The sequence below is a fragment of the Carassius auratus genome, chromosome 48 (assembly GCF_003368295.1).
Source record: "Carassius auratus strain Wakin chromosome 48, ASM336829v1, whole genome shotgun sequence".
In the NCBI taxonomy this organism is placed as follows: domain Eukaryota; kingdom Metazoa; phylum Chordata; class Actinopteri; order Cypriniformes; family Cyprinidae; genus Carassius; species Carassius auratus.
The window spans coordinates 714,724-732,989 of NC_039290.1; the positions used below are offsets into that span (position 1 = coordinate 714,724).

At 42.7% G+C, this 18,266-nt stretch overlaps 1 protein-coding gene across 2 annotated transcripts; it reads right to left on the reverse strand.

The window, feature by feature from the left end:
* Nucleotides 1-72: 72 nt before the first annotated feature.
* LOC113065418 (retinoic acid-induced protein 2-like) lies at nt 73-13,993 on the reverse strand. Of its 2 annotated transcripts, XM_026236643.1 has the most exons (3): nt 13,675-13,993; nt 7,169-7,285; nt 73-3,998 (listed from the first exon to the last, which is right to left on the reverse strand). In XM_026236643.1, the coding sequence occupies exon 3, from the start codon at nt 3,910-3,912 to the stop codon at nt 2,197-2,199; it is 1,716 nt and encodes a 571-aa protein (XP_026092428.1). In that variant the 5' UTR covers nt 3,913-3,998; nt 7,169-7,285; nt 13,675-13,993; the 3' UTR covers nt 73-2,196. The 2 variants fall into 2 exon arrangements, with proteins under 2 accessions (XP_026092428.1, XP_026092427.1); XM_026236642.1 differs by lacking the exon at nt 7,169-7,285.
* Between the last annotated feature and the right edge of the window lie 4,273 nt (nt 13,994-18,266).

Consider the following 18,266-nt stretch of genomic DNA (forward strand, 5'->3'; position numbering starts at 1 on the left):
TTCGAGGGTCGTCTGACATTAATTCACATCATAGAAACAGTCATGGTTTATTCATCTGGGTTTCATGCTTTGTTTTTTTGTGTAGATCGGAGGTAAACAAGAAAAAAAAACAGAGGAAAGATTTTTTAAGTTAAAAACACTTCAGTTCTGACATGAAAAAACAAGTCGAGTTGCACAGCAGTTCATCAAATCTGATACTTGAGCGTCCTGTGGAAACAGGAAACCGTCAAGATAATATTTGAAGAAAGAGTTCTACATGAAAACCTTTTCTGGATGTGAACTGTAGGAGATTCCTTCTGCAGGACTTCCAATAAACACACACGCAAACACGAGACGGCACGTTTCTTCAACGGACATGTCAAATTAATCCTGCCTGACTTTCATTTTTTCTTGACTTTCACACTTCTGATGGTGTGTCTAGAATCTCATTTCGATTATATTCTCATCTCAGCCGATCCATCTTCATAAAAACAAAATATTAAATGTTACACAAAAGCAAATGAGACTGATTTCAGTTTGGCCTTGCCTCAAGCTCAAACGATCAAAGCTGCTAGTTTGACCTCGAGATGATCTTGAGGTTTGGGATGAACTTGCATATAAAGTATGAAATGCAACAGGATTGATTTTATCGATCAGAAATGTATTTGATCATGAAAAGCGGTGGAATTAATCCAAAACTAAAGGGGAGTTTGCTGTGGATTGTAAATGTCACCAGCACACACTTATGAAGATGCGTTTTGATTGGGACTAAAGGTCAAGTACACCATCAAGAGCGTCTCTACATATTCAAATAGTAACACTTTCAATCCTATCATTATTTGTTATTATTGCCGTACCCTCTCTTCCTGTAATGTTACTTAGCATTAAATTGTTGCATTACCTATTGCAAGATTTTAGAAAGAGTGCATTAACCACAAAAGTAGCCTTGATATTAGCCAACTGCTTGTGCAATCTTGCTGAAATCACCTACAAGGCTTTTTATTTTCATGAAGGATTACAAAAACCAGGGAATAACACATTGACGCACGTCGCACAATACGAGTAACATGTATAGATAAAAACCAGGTTCAACTGTGAAGGGAAAAAGTTCTTAATGCTTGCTGAGGGATAGAGGTTACGTCCATTGTTGGCAATTGCTCATCTAAAACACTGAAGGTGTATTAAGATCATCATTATAAAATCTGTACACTGCTGCAAGTGTAACTCTCTTGTGTGTTCACACAGCTGGATGGCAATAATCTAAGAAATGACACTTGAGTTGAACCCACGGCCATAAAAACAGCATTAATAAACCATTTCACTCAGATTTTTTGTCGTTAGGGACAAACCCCTGATGATTATTTAGTTTTAATTTAGTTTGGGGTATGTGGGTGGAGAGAGGCTTTTTGCCCCCCAAAGGGAGGATGATGAAAAATATGCTTTGTTGCTACTGACAACCATTTCCTCCAATCATCAGACTTAATGAAACCGAGGTCTGGGCTTTGCCAAGTGATTATCAGGCTGCCATGCTAACTGCTTACCCCTCGTGTTCTTCAAAGAGGACGCTCCGCTCCAGTGCCCCACTGATTAATACAGTGATTAGGGAAGCAAAAGGTCACTGTTCCCTTCTACAGTTCATTAGGACCAAGAATGGGAAACGTCTTGCACTCCAAGTGTAAACAGCGCGAGGAGAACAAGAATTTGGCAAAAGCATATTAGCGAGAGGAGAATCTGTCAGTGCTGCACGTTGTGTTTCTCACTGACAGCTGGCCAGGTTTCAAAACAGATCTCATGCATATTAATGACGATGCAGATTACGCTTGATGAATCATTCATGAGGATGTGTGACCAAGAATCAAAATGCATAGGGAGCCAATTCTGGCATTAATGCTGAACATGCTAAAGAATATCAGTAGTAGTGCATTTGAGCCAGTTCAGATTGGTTCTTTTATTTGGAGCGTTTTCTTGTTGACTTCGTCTGATTGCTTTATAATGAATGGATCAAATGCCAACCGTCAGACCAGAGGAAGCCAGCATCGGGCTAAATCATTTGGACAGCTTGGAAAAAAAAGCTTTAGGGCTTTTTATGCATTTAGCATCATCATCATCATACCCTTCATCATCATACCCTGGTTAAATTTCTCAAACCATTTCAGAAGCTGTTTCTTTGCTTAAGACCTTGGCTTTCCCTTCTCCTTCTGAAAGCAAGAGCATGAGTTATTTTCTGGGTAGAAACGCCGTCAGTCGCTGCTTCTTTATTGGTAGTATATGAATCTCCTGGGAGCTTACTTTCTTCAGTTTGATGCCTCTGTTTTTAGAGATCTTTTTGAGCGGGTCGCTGGATTCTCCTCGCTGATCCCCTGGGACCCTGGGTAGTGTTGTGAAGCCCCCCTGACTGGCATCACGTTTAATGGAAAAGTTCTTTGTAGAAACGCCTGACAATCCTTTTAGCTTGCTGCAGAAAATGGCAGGCATGGCATCTTTGACCGACACAATGACTTTGGCTGTCTGCGATGTGCTGACGATCTCAATGTTGCCGCTTCCGGTGAGTGCAGAGTCATGTACCGCCCCAGACACTACGCTGCCATGACCGCTGTCTACCACCCACTTGTGCTGTCTGCTGAACTCTAGAGATGCTAAACCACTTAGCAGCTTGGTGTCTAGTTTTGGTGTGCAGTCTACTGGCCGTAGAACCCCAAGAGCCAAAGGCCCACTGCTAACATTGTCCCCCATGTGGCACACTCTCTCCCGCTCCGGAGCCAATGGCCCATACATGCTACAAGTCTTGATGCATTTCTTTCTTGTACTAGGTATAGACAAATCCAGGACACTGTCCTGCTGAAACGGCTGGATCCCTTGTGGCACATCAACATGCATTGAAGGTTGAGGTGTCCTTATGGATAAATCCAGCACTTCTCCGTCTGTCACTACTGGGGATGAGCAATAGCGAGGAGACTGTTGGACTACTACCATTTCCTTGCTGGTAAATGTCAATTGAGGGGAGACGTCACTAAGTGAAGTCTGGGTGCTTTTGCTAGAAGTACAAGTGGGTTTAGGACAGTCTACATCTATCTTGGAGTTCTTGCACATGGAGACCGGGACAGGGATTGGCACTGGGATTGGAAGAGGCATTGGAAGTGGGATTACAACAGGGTAAGGGACTAGCAAGGTGGCTGGTGGCACAAGAGAGGCTAGTGGAGAGCTGTAGGGCTGCGAGAGAGGCGGAGGAGGAAGAAATGCAGAGGCAAGGTCGACCTGCGGAGAAGATGCTAGGTGACAAGTTGGAGAAGAGTTTCCTTGGCCAGGGAAGAGGTCCTGCAAGATTGCTGCAAGGTTAGGGTTCTGAAGAAGAGTCAGTAGACTAGTATCAAACACTGGACTTGTGCCTTTCTGGTCCAGGATTGGAGGTGCTCCGAGAGCAAGAGAAGGGTTCTGGCACTGGATGCTGTTCTGTAGTGGCAAGGCAGGACAAGTTGCTGATTGTTGAAGCAACTGAGGATTCAAGTGTTGGAGGACTTGTTGTTCCAAGACCAGAGGTAGGGACACAGGACCCTGACTAGTCATCAGATATGAAGTAGCCCCAGATTGTCCAACTTGAGGGGCAGCTGGGCCAGCAAGGATTGGCAACACCACTGGACTTTCCCCCAAACATATTGGCTGAAGTACAGTTGTAGCAACCTTCAGGGCAACACCATTGGGAGACTCAGCAGCTGGGGTCACCACCGGGGTGGCTTGTATCGTTAGCAGGGGTGACAGGGATCGCTTTGTGATAGTTGGGGAGCTGACATTCCACGTCTCAGTTGGAATAATTGAAGTGGCGTCCCCTTCGAGTTTCCCAACTGCATCAGTGGCAGTGGCTCCACCATTACAGGCCTCTTCCTGAGAGTTTGCCATGTCTACGGCTACAGAATCTTTGTATGGCTCTTCCATCATGTGTTGATCACTGTCTTGACATCTGTTTCAGGTGCTGTAAGTAGAGGATTTCATGCTTTTCTTCAGAATGGATGCAAGCACAAACCCTAGGATCAAATGGGAGAAGTTGATTAGTAGCTGGCAAGAAATGTGTCGACGTAAACCACAATAGTCAGCATAGTAATGGTTAGTAACCATTTATAATGGGTTATATCCTTACCTGTCCTCTATAACTTAATACCCAAAGCTAACAAGGCTCCAAGGAGGCATTTGTTTCCTTTACCGCTAAAAGTTCAACCATCTGTTTTTGTCCTCCGAGAGCAGTAAGCTTTCAGAATGATGTCATGACACGAGAGTGGAATCACAGACACAAACACAGAATTATGGGAGACACCAGAAGAGAGTTTAGAGAGACTGGGAGCCTTTCACACAGAGGGACTGCTTTGCTGGCTTGGGAGGGGAGCAAAGAGAGCATGGGGGTGGATTTGATGAAATTACGTCGCAGAGTGCCTGGGTTTATTTGTTTATGAGCTAGCGTTAGTGTGGAGTTTATTACACAAATTGCTGCCAAGACTATGAAGTGAACCTCCCTCTGGCAAACACACAGAGAGTGAATGAATGCCAAAGAGACAGAAAGGATGAAAGAGGGAGTACCTTGAAGAAGAGAGAAATAGAAAGAGGGAGGGAGGAACGAAAAAGCAAAACAAAGTGAGGGGGAAAAAAAGATCAGGGCATGCAAAAATGGAGGAATCTTTCAAAGCGGCAATTTTTTGGTCTGCGTTAAGCACCCATTAAACATTGCAACATTTTTTGGCATGCTAATAGGATGACCGGAGCACGTGCAACAACCACAAATGACACTAAAACCAACTTTTGCATGTCTGTTTTCACTACCACAAAAATTTCATCAATGATTTTATCTGAAACATTTCAAAAATGTACTCGTTTCCTCCGTCAGTAAATCATACAAAAAAATAAATGCAGTGCTTGTGAAGGTTGGGTGGCAGGCTCATGCTAGCACTGCGAGAACTGCCTTATCTGCGTTTTTTCAGGCAAGCTGCAAAACAAAAGAAAGCTGCCAACTGATTTAGGACCATTGTGTCCCAGGGTGAATTTCAGAACCACTTCTAAAGCACTGAATTTCCATTGCCAAACTGATGGAAGGACAGTGGAAAAAGTCAGATAAGGAAGCAAGATGACCTCGACACATCTGCTCCTCTGTGATTACTCAGTGACGGGGTTTCTCACCGATTCTAAATCAACCCTCAACCGACGGGTGCTGGGGTTTAAAAACGATCCCAGATCAGACCACTCCAAATAGTCACACGTGTTTTCTATACTGTCTTGCAGGACTTTTATGTCTCGAATTATGTTGTGAAGCACAACCTAACCTAACATAACCATAGGTTAAATAAACTGTCTGTTAATCCAGTGTCTAGATGAACCTCTGAACATTTACATTCAAACTTAACTTTATCACCTTTAGTGTCCTTGCTGCAACCCTGCATCAAGTAACATCACACGTCTGAGGTGCATTTTCCCCATTAGTCTTTGCACAAACATGACTTTAATTTAAAATTAGTCTTAGCCTCCACATTCTCTATGCCAAAGTCGCCGAGCGACATAACTTGGCGCGAAATGGTGCGTTTGTTGAAGTCTTTGGAAGACAAACACATGCTTCAAATGCTACACAAATACAATCTGAGAGGAACAGCCAAAAACTTTGAAATAAATCCTAAGCTGGGATAAAAGTCGATAAATTACACTCTAGCATTGGAAAGCCAACAAGGTGGGTCGCCAAACCCTCGGTATGATTTGTTTCTGAGATACTTCACCCCAGATGGGTTTTCTGTGGGCTGAAAGATTTCTGCAGCGTGAGACAGTTAATGCAAACAGCCTTACAGAAGCACGAGCGTGTGCGTTCACAGCAGCAGGTGAGATCGGTTAGATCTCGACACTAAATCAGAGCTAAAAACATCACAGATAAACATCACCATCTGCTCTTGCCGCATCGCAAATATATGCATCAACAAAACAGAAAAAAGTGATCTCATATGATTCAGTTTGCCGAGTAATAAGAGCTAAATTATGATGTTGTGATGCTTTAAAAGGTGAAACCCATCAAGAAATGTCTGGGTCAAACTTTACATTTACAATTTTATTAAGTCTATATATAATTTGCTCACACCTAAGAAGAATATTCTAGAATATGACTAACTTTATCTATCACTACAAAAGCACATGGCTGGCACATAGCAAAAAGGACAGAAACAGAAGTGAAAACTGCTATTGCAATGATAGTGTTTACTGAAAGTGTTTCATACTGATAACATTAAAATTAAATAAAACATTTAAATGATAGCCTGAAATAAATGATTTATAATATTTCAATATTCAATAAAAGATGCCACCATTGATTTAAATGGGACACGGCATTAGACAAATGCAAATAATTGGTGTGATAAACAACTTTAGTGATAAACTGTAGATTTTATGTTTGATTGCACATAGGAAAGCCATTTGTCCCTCCATCTGATACACTTACTGGCTTGATATGATAACATGGCTTCATCTAGAAGAATCTATCCAGGATTTGTCTTCATCTACGTTCTTTTATCAGATAATAGAGCACAAACCCCATGCAGGGCAAACTCCATTCTATCCATTCTACAGCTGGAAATTGGAACAGATGGAACAATTTAGCAACAATCTTCTATTCCATCCACAGGCGCTGTTGTCATGCCAACCGCAGGGCTAATAAATCCATCTCCTGTGTAGCGTGCTGAAGCTGCCGCACCATTGAGATGGAGCCTAGAAACAATTCTCCAATCCACCTCCACCCTGATCTCACGTACAACCCAGTTGTCTTTTCTCAGTGTAGTCGATCTGGTAATGATGTTAGCACGGTTAGGTTTCCACTAGCTTAACAAGTCTCTTGGCAAAATCACAAAATGAGTCTTTCATGATGGATTTTTGTTGTAGACTAGAGTTTGTTTGACTTCAGTTTGGTTTTCCCACCAAAAAGATTAGATATGATTGATCAAATAGTTTTGCTCATCAACTGATTTGCATTTTTATTGGTTCCTGAAGTGTTCTGATTGAACTTGGACCAGTCTTAAAATTCAGTCATTAATTTTTTCTGCAAGATCAGTCATAACTTTTTGAAGTCAGTTGCATAAAAAATGTTGATTGGTCTAAATTGAATCATAATAGAATGATTAGCACCCGGTTAACTGATAGTTCACCTAAAAAATGTATTAGATGTTTATCTGCTTACCCCCAGGGCATCCAAGATGTAGATGACTTGGTTTCTTCATTAGAACACAAACCAGGATTTTTAACTTAAACCATTGCAGTCCATCTGTCTTATATTGGAAGTGGATGGGGATTACAGCTAAAACATACAATAAAAGTAAATATATATATATATATATATATATATATATATATATATATATATATACACAAACAAAACCAAATTAAACCCTGTGGCTTATGGCAATACATTGATGTGTAAAGACAAAAAACGATCAGTCTGTGCAAGAAACTAAACAGTATTTATATAGCGGTTTACCTTTTAGACAGAAGAGAGTTTAAAAGAGCAGTGTGTGTGTGTGTAGTGTGCTCTGTTAATGCACACTGACAGACATCTCTGACAAAACTACTCTTATTTAAAGCCAGTAGAAGTGGTGTAAAAATCTCCTGAGAGCTGTATTTAGGATTCAGAGTCATGGATGGGCCTAAATTAAATGCTTTTTAAAATCTGCACCAGTTCAAGGTGCAAACAGGGTACAAAACAGATCTTTGGCACAGTGGGAGACAGAAAATAGCTAGGCAACATGGAAAATGTAATGCTTTAAAGGACACACAAACACTGAATTTAATTAAATGGTGTTTACACAAGGACCTGACCCCAGGTCAGCTATTCTGAGCATGCATTACAGCAACAAAGCTTCCTCCCTGTACTGATATTATGTACAAATGAAACACATTCATTGTTTTACAACTTTATACCAATCAGCCACGCATCAGACATTTCTTTTTTTTTTTTTAAATGGCCCTAGTGGAAAAAAAATATATATGACATATATAACAAATATATATATAAAGAAATATAATTTAGTGTGTATAGTTATTTATAAACACTTAGATATAATTTTATATTAATTACGGTATCTCAGATTTAACATTTATCCGTTTGTAAATGGAATTAAAAACCCAAATTTACATAAATATATAAATGTCAATGAAAAATACTTATTTTGAATATAATTAAAATATATACATATTGAAACAAATGTATATTTTATTTTAAATATATAGCTGAACCCATAAGTTCAATGTAATTAAAGATTAACCATTTGTGATTCTTGTCCACCTTTCATTTTTAAACAACTTTGTGCCCATTCTAAAATGGTGCCTTGCTTTGTTTATTGGCTAGCTGTTAGCTTAGAATCAGAATGAGCTTAACAGTAACCTATAGGCAGCAGTGCAGCTCTTTATTTTTTAGAACAAACAGGATGCAAACAGTGTTTTTTATTGAATCTAGAAGCAGACACTGCAGGGCGTTGACTGCAAACATTCAGTCTGTCTCCAGCTCAGCACTGTATTGGTTCTCGGGTGATAACTGGACCCATAACACCTGCTGGTTCTGCCCGCTTCAAGGTCATCGCTGGGCCCAGAGCACAGCTGTCCTGTGAATCTTATCAGGGCATGAATGGTGCATTTGTGCATCTGCATGGGACGGCCCGGCACAGCCTGTGTGGGGGGTACAAACATGCACACAGGCCAACAGTCGTACAGATGATGCTTCAAACATCACACATACAGACAAGAGATTATGGCAACAGCATAAAGACTTCAGGTTCACTATTACTGAAGACCAACAAACTCCAGAATCGCCACTAAAATCACTACAACTATCAGTAGGGGTGTAAAGATTCACTGTCTTTCAGCTTGAGGCGTTTCCTTGGTTACCGCTGTAAACAAAGCGCTTGTGAACACAGCAGCAGGTGGAGCTTAAGGCGTTTCCTTGGTTACCGCTGTAAACAAAGCGCTTGTGAACACCGCAGCAGGTGGAGCTTAAAGCGTTTCCTTGGTTACCGCTGTAAAGAAATCGCTTCTGAACACCGCAGCAGGTGGAGCTTAAAGCGTTTCCTTGGTTACCGCTGTAAAGAAATCGCTTCTGAACACCGCAGCAGGTGGAGCTTAAGGCGTTTCCTTGGTTACCGCTGTAAACAAAGCGCTTGTGAACACCGCAGCAGGTGGAGCTTAAAGTGTTTCCTTGGTTACCGCTGTAAAGAAATCGCTTCTGAACACCGCAGCAGGTGGAGCTTAAAGCGTTTCCTTGGTTACCGCTGTAAAGAAATCGCTTCTGAACACCGCAGCAGGTGGAGCTTAAAGCGTTTCCTTGGTTACCGCTGTAAAGAAATCGCTTCTGAACACCGCAGCAGGTGGAGCTTAAGGCGTTTCCTTGGTTACCGCTGTAAACAAAGCGCTTGTGAACACCGCAGCAGGTGGAGCTTAAAGTGTTTCCTTGGTTACTGCTGTAAACCTCTCTTTGTGGCTGCAGGGATGTTATAGGGTGGTTGCCAGGTGCGTTGCTAGGGTTTCCTGGGAGACTGCAGACTAGTTATGCAGTTGTTAAAGTGTTTGGATAATTTTAGGGTGCTGCTGAGTGGTTGCTAGGGTCTTCTAAGACTTTCCTATGTGGATACTCAGACGTTTTTAAAATGTTGCTATGCGACTACAAATATGTTTTGGTGGGTTGCTAGGGTTTTCTGGGAGGCTGCAACTTTGTTTAGTGTTAAAAGTGTTGCTAGGGTGTACTGAGTGGTTCTCAGCATGTTGCTATGTAATTGCCAGGCTGTTGTATAGTGGTTGCTAAGGGCATTGCTATCTGGTTGCTAAATGGTGTGTAACGTTATCTGGGTTGTTTTCTATGTGGATACTAAAAAGGTGCCATCGTAGCTGGTTGCTAGCGTTTTCTGTGTTGCTGCAAATGTGTTGCTAAGGTCTTCTGGGTAGTTGCTAGGGTGTTCTTTGTTTTCACTCACAAGATATGACTCGCCCCTTCTTCGATGTAATAAACACATTTTATTAAGCATTTAAAGGTATAATTACATTTTACAAATTACTGATCTTACTTCAGCACACATAAAACCCCAAACTGGTCTGAGATCAGTGGTTTACAGCTCTGGGACGCCCCATCAGTGGACTGTGGTGGCAGATGCTATAAATAGGCTCCATCGGTGGGGCGTTTTAATTAAATATGAGGTAACATGATCTGTGTAGGGCAGACAGCAGCTCATCCTATCCATTCGTTATCATTAACAGCTAAATGGCTCTCATGCGTGGTAACTTCAGCTTACTGTTATGACAACATACAGGAAACAATGAGACAATCTCATGAGCACCTACTCGACCGAAAACATGAAACGGACATGACAGAAGATTCTAATCTAATGAGTACAGTGCAATCAAACACTTCTGTACTGCATCACCTGCTGGAACGAGGTGTTGGGTGACAGCAGATGAAAACTGTCCTGGGAAGTTACGTTCTGGATCTCAGAGTAAAGTCAACTACATACTAGAGAGATCTATGTTGGACAGATACATACAATTAGTGTATAAAAAACACCAGCTATAGCAAGACCTCAAAAACCATCCAGAAGACCTCAGCAACTGCACAATAATGACCTAGCAACTTCTCAGATATTAGTTACTTTGCAGTAACATGCTTAAAACACTCTGAACACCAGCAGCACATGACAGGTACTCCTGAAAGGAATGGCACATTTGAACAAAACCGGTAGGAGTGATCAACACCTATATACAATACCATAAACTAGCCAGCTCGGCATTAACACTACAATTCAATCCAAAGCACAATCTAACAAGAAAATTAGATTATGAAGAGGTTGTTAAATTGGCAGTTTTTGCATGAAATGCAATGTTTAAATAGATGATTGTTTGTCTGAACATTTGCGTCGTGACTCTGTGCATCATCTGTGGTTGTTCACCCCCCCAAAATGCAACAACATTCTTTCACACACACACACACACACACACACGTGATCTATCTCCTTCTGCATTTTAAAAGCACAACCCAAAAGACGACAGGACAGTAAGTCTGACGCCGTCAATGCAGGACATTCCTGAGTTAACTGTCCTGTGGCTTAAGGCCTAAAATAAGATTAGGCAGCTACTCGGAAATCACACAGATTTTCTAAACCTAGAATCCATTCTCTAGAAGTGTCCACTATGGTTTTACAAAAAAACACACATAAAAAGAAAGTACAGCTTAAAAAAACTGACCTTTTGACAATACACACATTACTAAATTTAACTTAATTGTATGTAGCCGGTAAAATGGTTGTGAATATATTGTGCATATTCTGTATGCATATATAAATGTTGAAAAACATTTTCTTAGTATTTTGAAAATTATAAAAAATAGTATTAACAAATAATGTCTTTATGATGTACAGTTTATAATATTAATGCACACAACCGAAAATCCTGGCAACCAACCTCTCAGAAGATCTTATTAACTTAATTGCAGTATGTTTGAAGAAAATAATCAGCAAGTTATTGCTGAAAAAAATAGCAAACTATGAAAGTGTAAAAAAAAGTTACAGAAGTTTGTTTACTTTAAAGGAAACATACAATACTAAAAAAAACTGCTTAAATAGTCATCAAATCAAAGCCATGTTTAAAGATATGTTCCAAATTTGAAGTTGATATTACAAAAAAGTGGAGGAACCTATAAGATGTTGTTTAGGTGCTATACCAAAAATAGCCACTAGTTGATAGCCAAACTAGATTTTTTTTTAATGCAATTCGTCACAAATGCATAGATATGTCAAAATATTACTAAAATAGTCACCGTATACGGAACCTTGAGACTTAGACCTTTCCAAAAATATGTGATTTGTCAAGATTAGAAAAGATTTCAATGATAAAATATTGTATTGATTTATCCACTAGTAAAAAATTGTAGTAAAAAAATCCCCACTAAGGGGAGGAGCCTGCTGAAAGGATTTAAAGTATGGTAAAACAATGTCCGATTCCGCTCGCATATTTCTTTTAGAAAATTTTTGCAGACATAAAAAAAAGGTTTTATAAGTTACAAAATGCAACAGGGTCAATGTCCGATTACAGTTTTCACAAGATGAATTTTTGAAGTTTCAACTTTCGAATGATAACTAATTTAGGATGATTACTAAAATATGCGAGGGGTAAAGGCAATAAAAAAGAGCCCCATAACATGCATATATCGTCTTTCTAATGTACACTTTTCTTATATTATTGCATGCTAAATGGTTGACTATAGGGAAGTGGTTGTTGACTGGTGCTAATGTGTGAATACTAATGTGCTAACGATTGCCCTTCAGGCCAATTTAATGAACTGACGATGGCTGGTCGTCCTGAACGTGTGTGCGCAAAGGTCAAGAAAACCCAGCCTCAGTTTGACCCCCAAAGCTTTCAATCCTGCAAACGTGACCTAATGCTTTCAGAAGTGCACGTGAGTCCGTGAGGAAGCATTGATTAACTCAATTGACGGAACAGTTACCAAGGACATAAACAATTCTACAGTTGCCACGGACACCATCCAGCTCCATTATGATGTCACAGCCTCATCAAGAATGCAGTTACAATCCCATGTACAGCATTACCAGAGTCTGGAACATCATAATCATGTCTTAGAATCGGTGTTTCAGCATTTTTACGCTTTTCAGGAAGCTTCACTGTGCTGTTGTTGATTTGATGTACATTGCACTTATATTAGAACTAATAAACGTGTTTGTAAGATGCTCTCATATTGAGAAAAAAACACAATGAGATTTAATTCTCTGCAATCATGCCCAATGCGTCTATACAGTGTTTAAAGTCAAAAGCATTTCTGTAGCCTCTCTCCTCAAAGCTGCTGCACAAAATGTCAGAACGATTTTAAAAATGTCAGATTAAGAGTTCCTACCATCACCACAACTAATTATTCAAATATGCCCCACTAGGGAGCTCTTGTGTTACCCATAAGCTATTTGGAAACATATCTGACCCCACAATTCCCAAGGCGCACACGTTAAAGGAACAGTACACCAAAAATTACAAATCTAATTTACAGAATAATTGAGAATTATGGCAGTTCCTCACACAAAACTATTCCGAAAGGGCAGAAGGATATTATATATATTTTTTTTTTTTACCCTCATCGGGTTTAGTCCCCATCCACTTGCATTGTATGAAACAGATTGCCAATGATATTTGGCTACATTTCTGTTTTTGCATCATTAAATACAGTAAATTCACGGGGTTTTAACATAGTAAGGGTGAGTAAACACGGACTAAATTAGCATTTTTAGGTGATCTGTCCCTTTAAGACCAACATTATTTCTGTTATTTCAACAACGCATCAAACAGAGACGCTTAAATCTTTATCCACGTCATTTTTTTTTTCTACTACGCGGTCTAATTGTTTAAGTATAAGAGTATATAATGTCCTTAAGAGGTTCAATACGATCTGTGGTTTGCGAATCCCTTTAAATCCACGAGAGCTGCACCTGTGCAGCCGCCCGACGGGTTTACTGTGGGGTGTGATGTCTGTTTCTGTATCCTACGACACCCTGTTATTGGATACACATTATATACTGTACTATTATGGCACTATATAACGTTATACAGGGAATAAAGCAATGTAGTCCTGTGCCAATTCATGAAACGATCTCTAAAACCCATCACTGACAATCACGCGCACGTTAATGAAAGGCGAGCACGCGTTACCTGGGAATGAACACAAAGTCGTCCCGGAGTCCGGCGTTATTCCTGGATTTTCCTCGGTTTTCTTGCTGGCCAGTCGCTCGGTCGCTGTCATTAAGCACTCGTCGGTTTCCTATGGGAGGGTTTGTCTGCTCGTGTGTCTCATATGAGACGCGAACAATCCGCTATGTGTGTCGGTTTACGGTGGCGGACGCAGGCCTGTGTCGCGCGATTCAGCGTTTCACCGTAAAGCGCGACGGATGTGTGTCGGTGTGACGCTTGTCTGTGGCCGTACAGACGCTCTGATCCTCTCTCTCTCTCTCTCTCTCTCTCTCTCTCTCTCTCTCTCTCTCTCTCTCTCTCTCTCTCTCTCTCTCTCTCTCTCTCTCACACACACACACACACACACACACACACAGTCTCTCTCTCTCTCTCTCTCTCTCTCTCTCTCTCTCTCTCTCCGCCAATAGCATCCAAACCGCATCATCCTAATGTATAATAATACATTATTATTCATTGCATTTCCCTTACTACAGTAACTGTAGGTGTGCTGTGGTACAGTGACGATAAAAGCATTTTTGAATATACCATGGTATTACCCTGATTCAAGGTCCAAAACAGATCATAGTGCATGTACAAAAACGTGGTATTACACTGAAGAATGAACACAAAACATGGTGTTACCATGGTGCATATGAAAACATGGTGTTAAGGCATGATGCATATGCAAAGAAAAATAAAACATGGTATTTTCATAGCATGACCAGAATGAAAAACACTGTATCAGCATGATGCATGTGCAAAACACATTATTATCATGGTAACGTTTTAAAACACATAAAAATGTGGTATTACTATGATGCATGTTTAAATATATATATATTATTATCATAGCGTTGGTAGTGCATGCATGTACATAAACATGTCCAAAAACATGGGATTACAACATGGCCATAGTCATAGTGCATGTCCCAAAACATGGTATTATGCAAAAATATGATATATGTTAACGTCCAAAAACATGGTATTATATGATGCCCACCTAAAACAGCATATCAAACCATGTTTAAAAACAAGATAATAAACCATGGTTTATATATATGCATCATAGTACTACATATCACCATGGTAATTCCATGTTTTTTGCACATGCATCATAGTGATATGTTTTAGGGCATGTGCTATGACTATACAACTATTTTATGTACATACATGCATCATATCAGTAGCATGCTTTTGAACATGTTACTATGATAATAGTATGGATTTTTTGCACATGCATTGAGCAACATCCAGTATTACCACAGTAACATGCAAAAACATGGTATGGCCATGATGCATGTCACACATTGAGATATTAATGGTAATTTTTGTGGTTGTAGACATTAGAAAGCATTGCTTTTCAAGTCGAGTTAATTGTTTTCAGCTGAAATCCCTTTCACTGCACATTGGTAACCAATACTGAATTCTGATAAGAAGCAGCTTTTTTGTGTTGTATTTTAACCTTTCTGGTTTTGTTGACAGTTGCACAGTTTTACTACGGTAGCTTAAAGCAGCCGTATCACAAGTGCAAGTGAAGCAGGCTGATGAAGATGATGACACGGCTGAGGTTTGGCTTCCCGAGGCTGATGCAGGATTAGTTTTCATTGACGGCTCGGTCTGAAGCGGGGGGTGTTTCTGCTCCCAGGAGACCCTGTATGTGCCGCGGGTCACGCCTGCAGGCCTGGATCTGCTGGAGGGGGGGTTTAATGGGTCTAAATGACCCGCCAGCCGCTGAGTCACTTCCCCAACCTTCTGTTCCTCTCGCAGGACTGGCTGGGAATTAGCTGTTCACTTACTAGCGACAAAACCTTCACAAAACAGCATTTATTTCTGGATATATCCAGGGGATATTATATGTGGAAATAAATGCATGAATTCACGTTTATAATATATATTTATATTTTATATACACCTACTGTCCTCAAATAGCACATCCTACAGCTGAAATTATATTAATAAATTAAAATAAATTAAATAAAATAGATAGTATGTGTCACACACCTGGACTTATTTAATGTTTTTGCCTCAGTGACCCAGTTTCTGTCTTCCGTGATTAGTTCCCAGGTGTGTCTACTATCTTCCTCATGTGTTCCATGTCCCTGTTAATTTAATGATTCCATCCACCTGTGTTTCCCCAATTATCCTTTGTACTTAAGCCTTGTCCTTTCAGTTCTGTTTTGTCGGGTCTTCATTCATCACTTGCTACTTACGTGTGTCTACCTCTGTGCTCCATGTTGGATATCCCCTGTGTTGTTTATATTAAAAACCTTATTCCGTTTATCCTCGACTCCGTATTCCTTCAGGCAGCGTAAAACCGTGACAGAAGACCCGACCTAATAAGAGAAAATAGAAAACTGCGTGTTCTTCCCTCCGTTTTGTTTTTGTGTTTTCAAAGTCTTTTCTTTTCTTAGTGTTTCTATGGATCCCCTCTATCGTCCCGAATTCCTCATCCTTCTGCTGAAGCAGGAAGAACGCTCTCTCGAGGACCACACCAGATGGTTTTCCTTATTAGCTAATGCCACCAGCTACCCGGACGGCGCGCTCTGCACCTTCTACAACACCAGCCTGAACTCCAAATGCAGAGCGTTGTCGTCCGAAGATGGTCCTCGAGAGGATTTCGCCGCATACGTGGAGTGGACTCTGGCGAGAAATGGGTCACCTCTCACCGTCTGCCCCATAGAGGACCTCGCCAGCCCCACTCCCGACCCAGAGGCCAGCCAGCCACCATCACGCCGCACGGAGCCAGAGCCCACCGCAGCCGCAGAGTCCGAGCCATCCACTGACAGGGAGCCGGATCTCGAGAGCGCGACTGACCAGGTGTGTGAGCCGGCAACACTGTGCATCGTGGGAGTCCTCGTGGAGATCGAGGGCGTGGAGGAAAGCCCTGCCCACACTCCTGCGACTGAGGGTGAGCTATATGCAGTCTCTGAAAGTCATATGGAGCAAGTTCTGGATCTGATGGACTGGTCTATGGAGGTAATCCCTAATATTCCTGTTTCCCCGCTGGTTCCGTCCAGCCCTGATTCCCCTGTATACCCTCTCAGTCTCCCACTCCTACCTCCTCCAGTCATTTCCTCTGCTCCATTTCCGCTGGTTCCGCCCAGCCCTGAGTTTTCTGTTTCTCCGCTGGTTACGCCCAGCCCTGAGTTTTCTGTTTCTCCGCTGGTTACGCCCAGCCCTGAGTTTTCTGTTTCTCCGCTGGTTACGCCCAGCCCTGAGTTTTCTGTTTCTCCGCTGGTTACGCCCAGCCCTGAGTTTTCTGTTTCTCCGCTGGTTACGCCCAGCCCTGAGTTTCCTGTATCTCCGCTGGCTCCGCCCAGCTCTGAATCTTCTGTTTCTCCGCTGGTTCCGCCCAGCCCTGAGTTTTCTGTTTCTCCGCTGGTTCCGCCCAGCTCTGAATCTTCTGTGTCTCCGCTGGTTCCGCCCAGCTCTGAATCTTCTGTGTCTCCTGTATTCCCTCCCAGCCTCCCTCTCCCGCCTCCTCTCAAACCTGCTGGTCCCTCTACTCCTCTTTCGCTGGTTCCGTCCAGTCCTGATCCTCCTGTCCTTCCTCCCATCCTTCTCCTCTCTCCTCCTCCTAGACCAGCCAGTTCCTCGCCATCCCTGCTGGTGCCAGTCAGTCCCGCAGCTCACCCTCAGTCCGCGCCATCGGGGCGCGGTGGTTCGCCGCTGGACTGCCAGTCTCCAGCTCCGCCTTGGCGTGTTAAGGCCCTGTCTCCGCCTCCAGCCTCCGAGCCCTGGACTCCTCCTCGGTCCTTCGACCCAGCGGCTCCGCCTTGGCTCTTAGCTCCCTCGTCTCCACCGTGGCCTGTCATCCCACCTGCTCCACCGGGCTCCCTCGTCCCTCCGGCTCCACCTTGGTCAGTCGTCGACCATCCGCCGCCTCGGGACTCCACTCCTCTGGTTCCACCTCGTCACTCCATCCCTCCGGCTCTGTCAGGCTCCTCCTTCCCTCCGGTTCCACCTCCATCCTCTGTCGCTCCGGCTCCACATCGGTCTGCCAGGACCCTGCCTCCGCCTTGGTCGCCTGAGCCTTCTGCTCCACCTAGGCCCTCCGGAACCTCGACGTCCCCCTGGCTCTGCGGCTGTGCTGCTCCATCTTGGGCTCCTCACCCACCGGTGCAGTCTCCGCCTGTCGGCCCCCTGGTGTCGTCGACCCTTCCTTCACCATGGCTCCTCCCGCCGTCGACTCCACCTTGGATCTCCGTCCTGGCTGGTCTCTGGTGGACCATCTGGCTCCTCCTGCTCCTGTCTCCTCCCTGGCTCCTCCCTCCGTCATCTCCTCCCTGGCTCCTCCTTCTGTGGTCCCTGTCTGCTGGCCCCCTCCTGGGAGTCCGTCCTCCACCGGAACCTCCTCCCAAGTTCCCACCCACGCCTCCCTCTGTTGTTTCTACGGTGCGAGGACGCACCTACCGGGAGGGGGGAGTACTGTCACACACCTGGACTTATTTAATGTTTTTGCCTCAGTGACCCAGTTTCTGTCTTCCGTGATTAGTTCCCAGGTGTGTCTACTATCTTCCTCATGTGTTCCATGTCCCTGTTAATTTAATGATTCCATCCACCTGTGTTTCCCC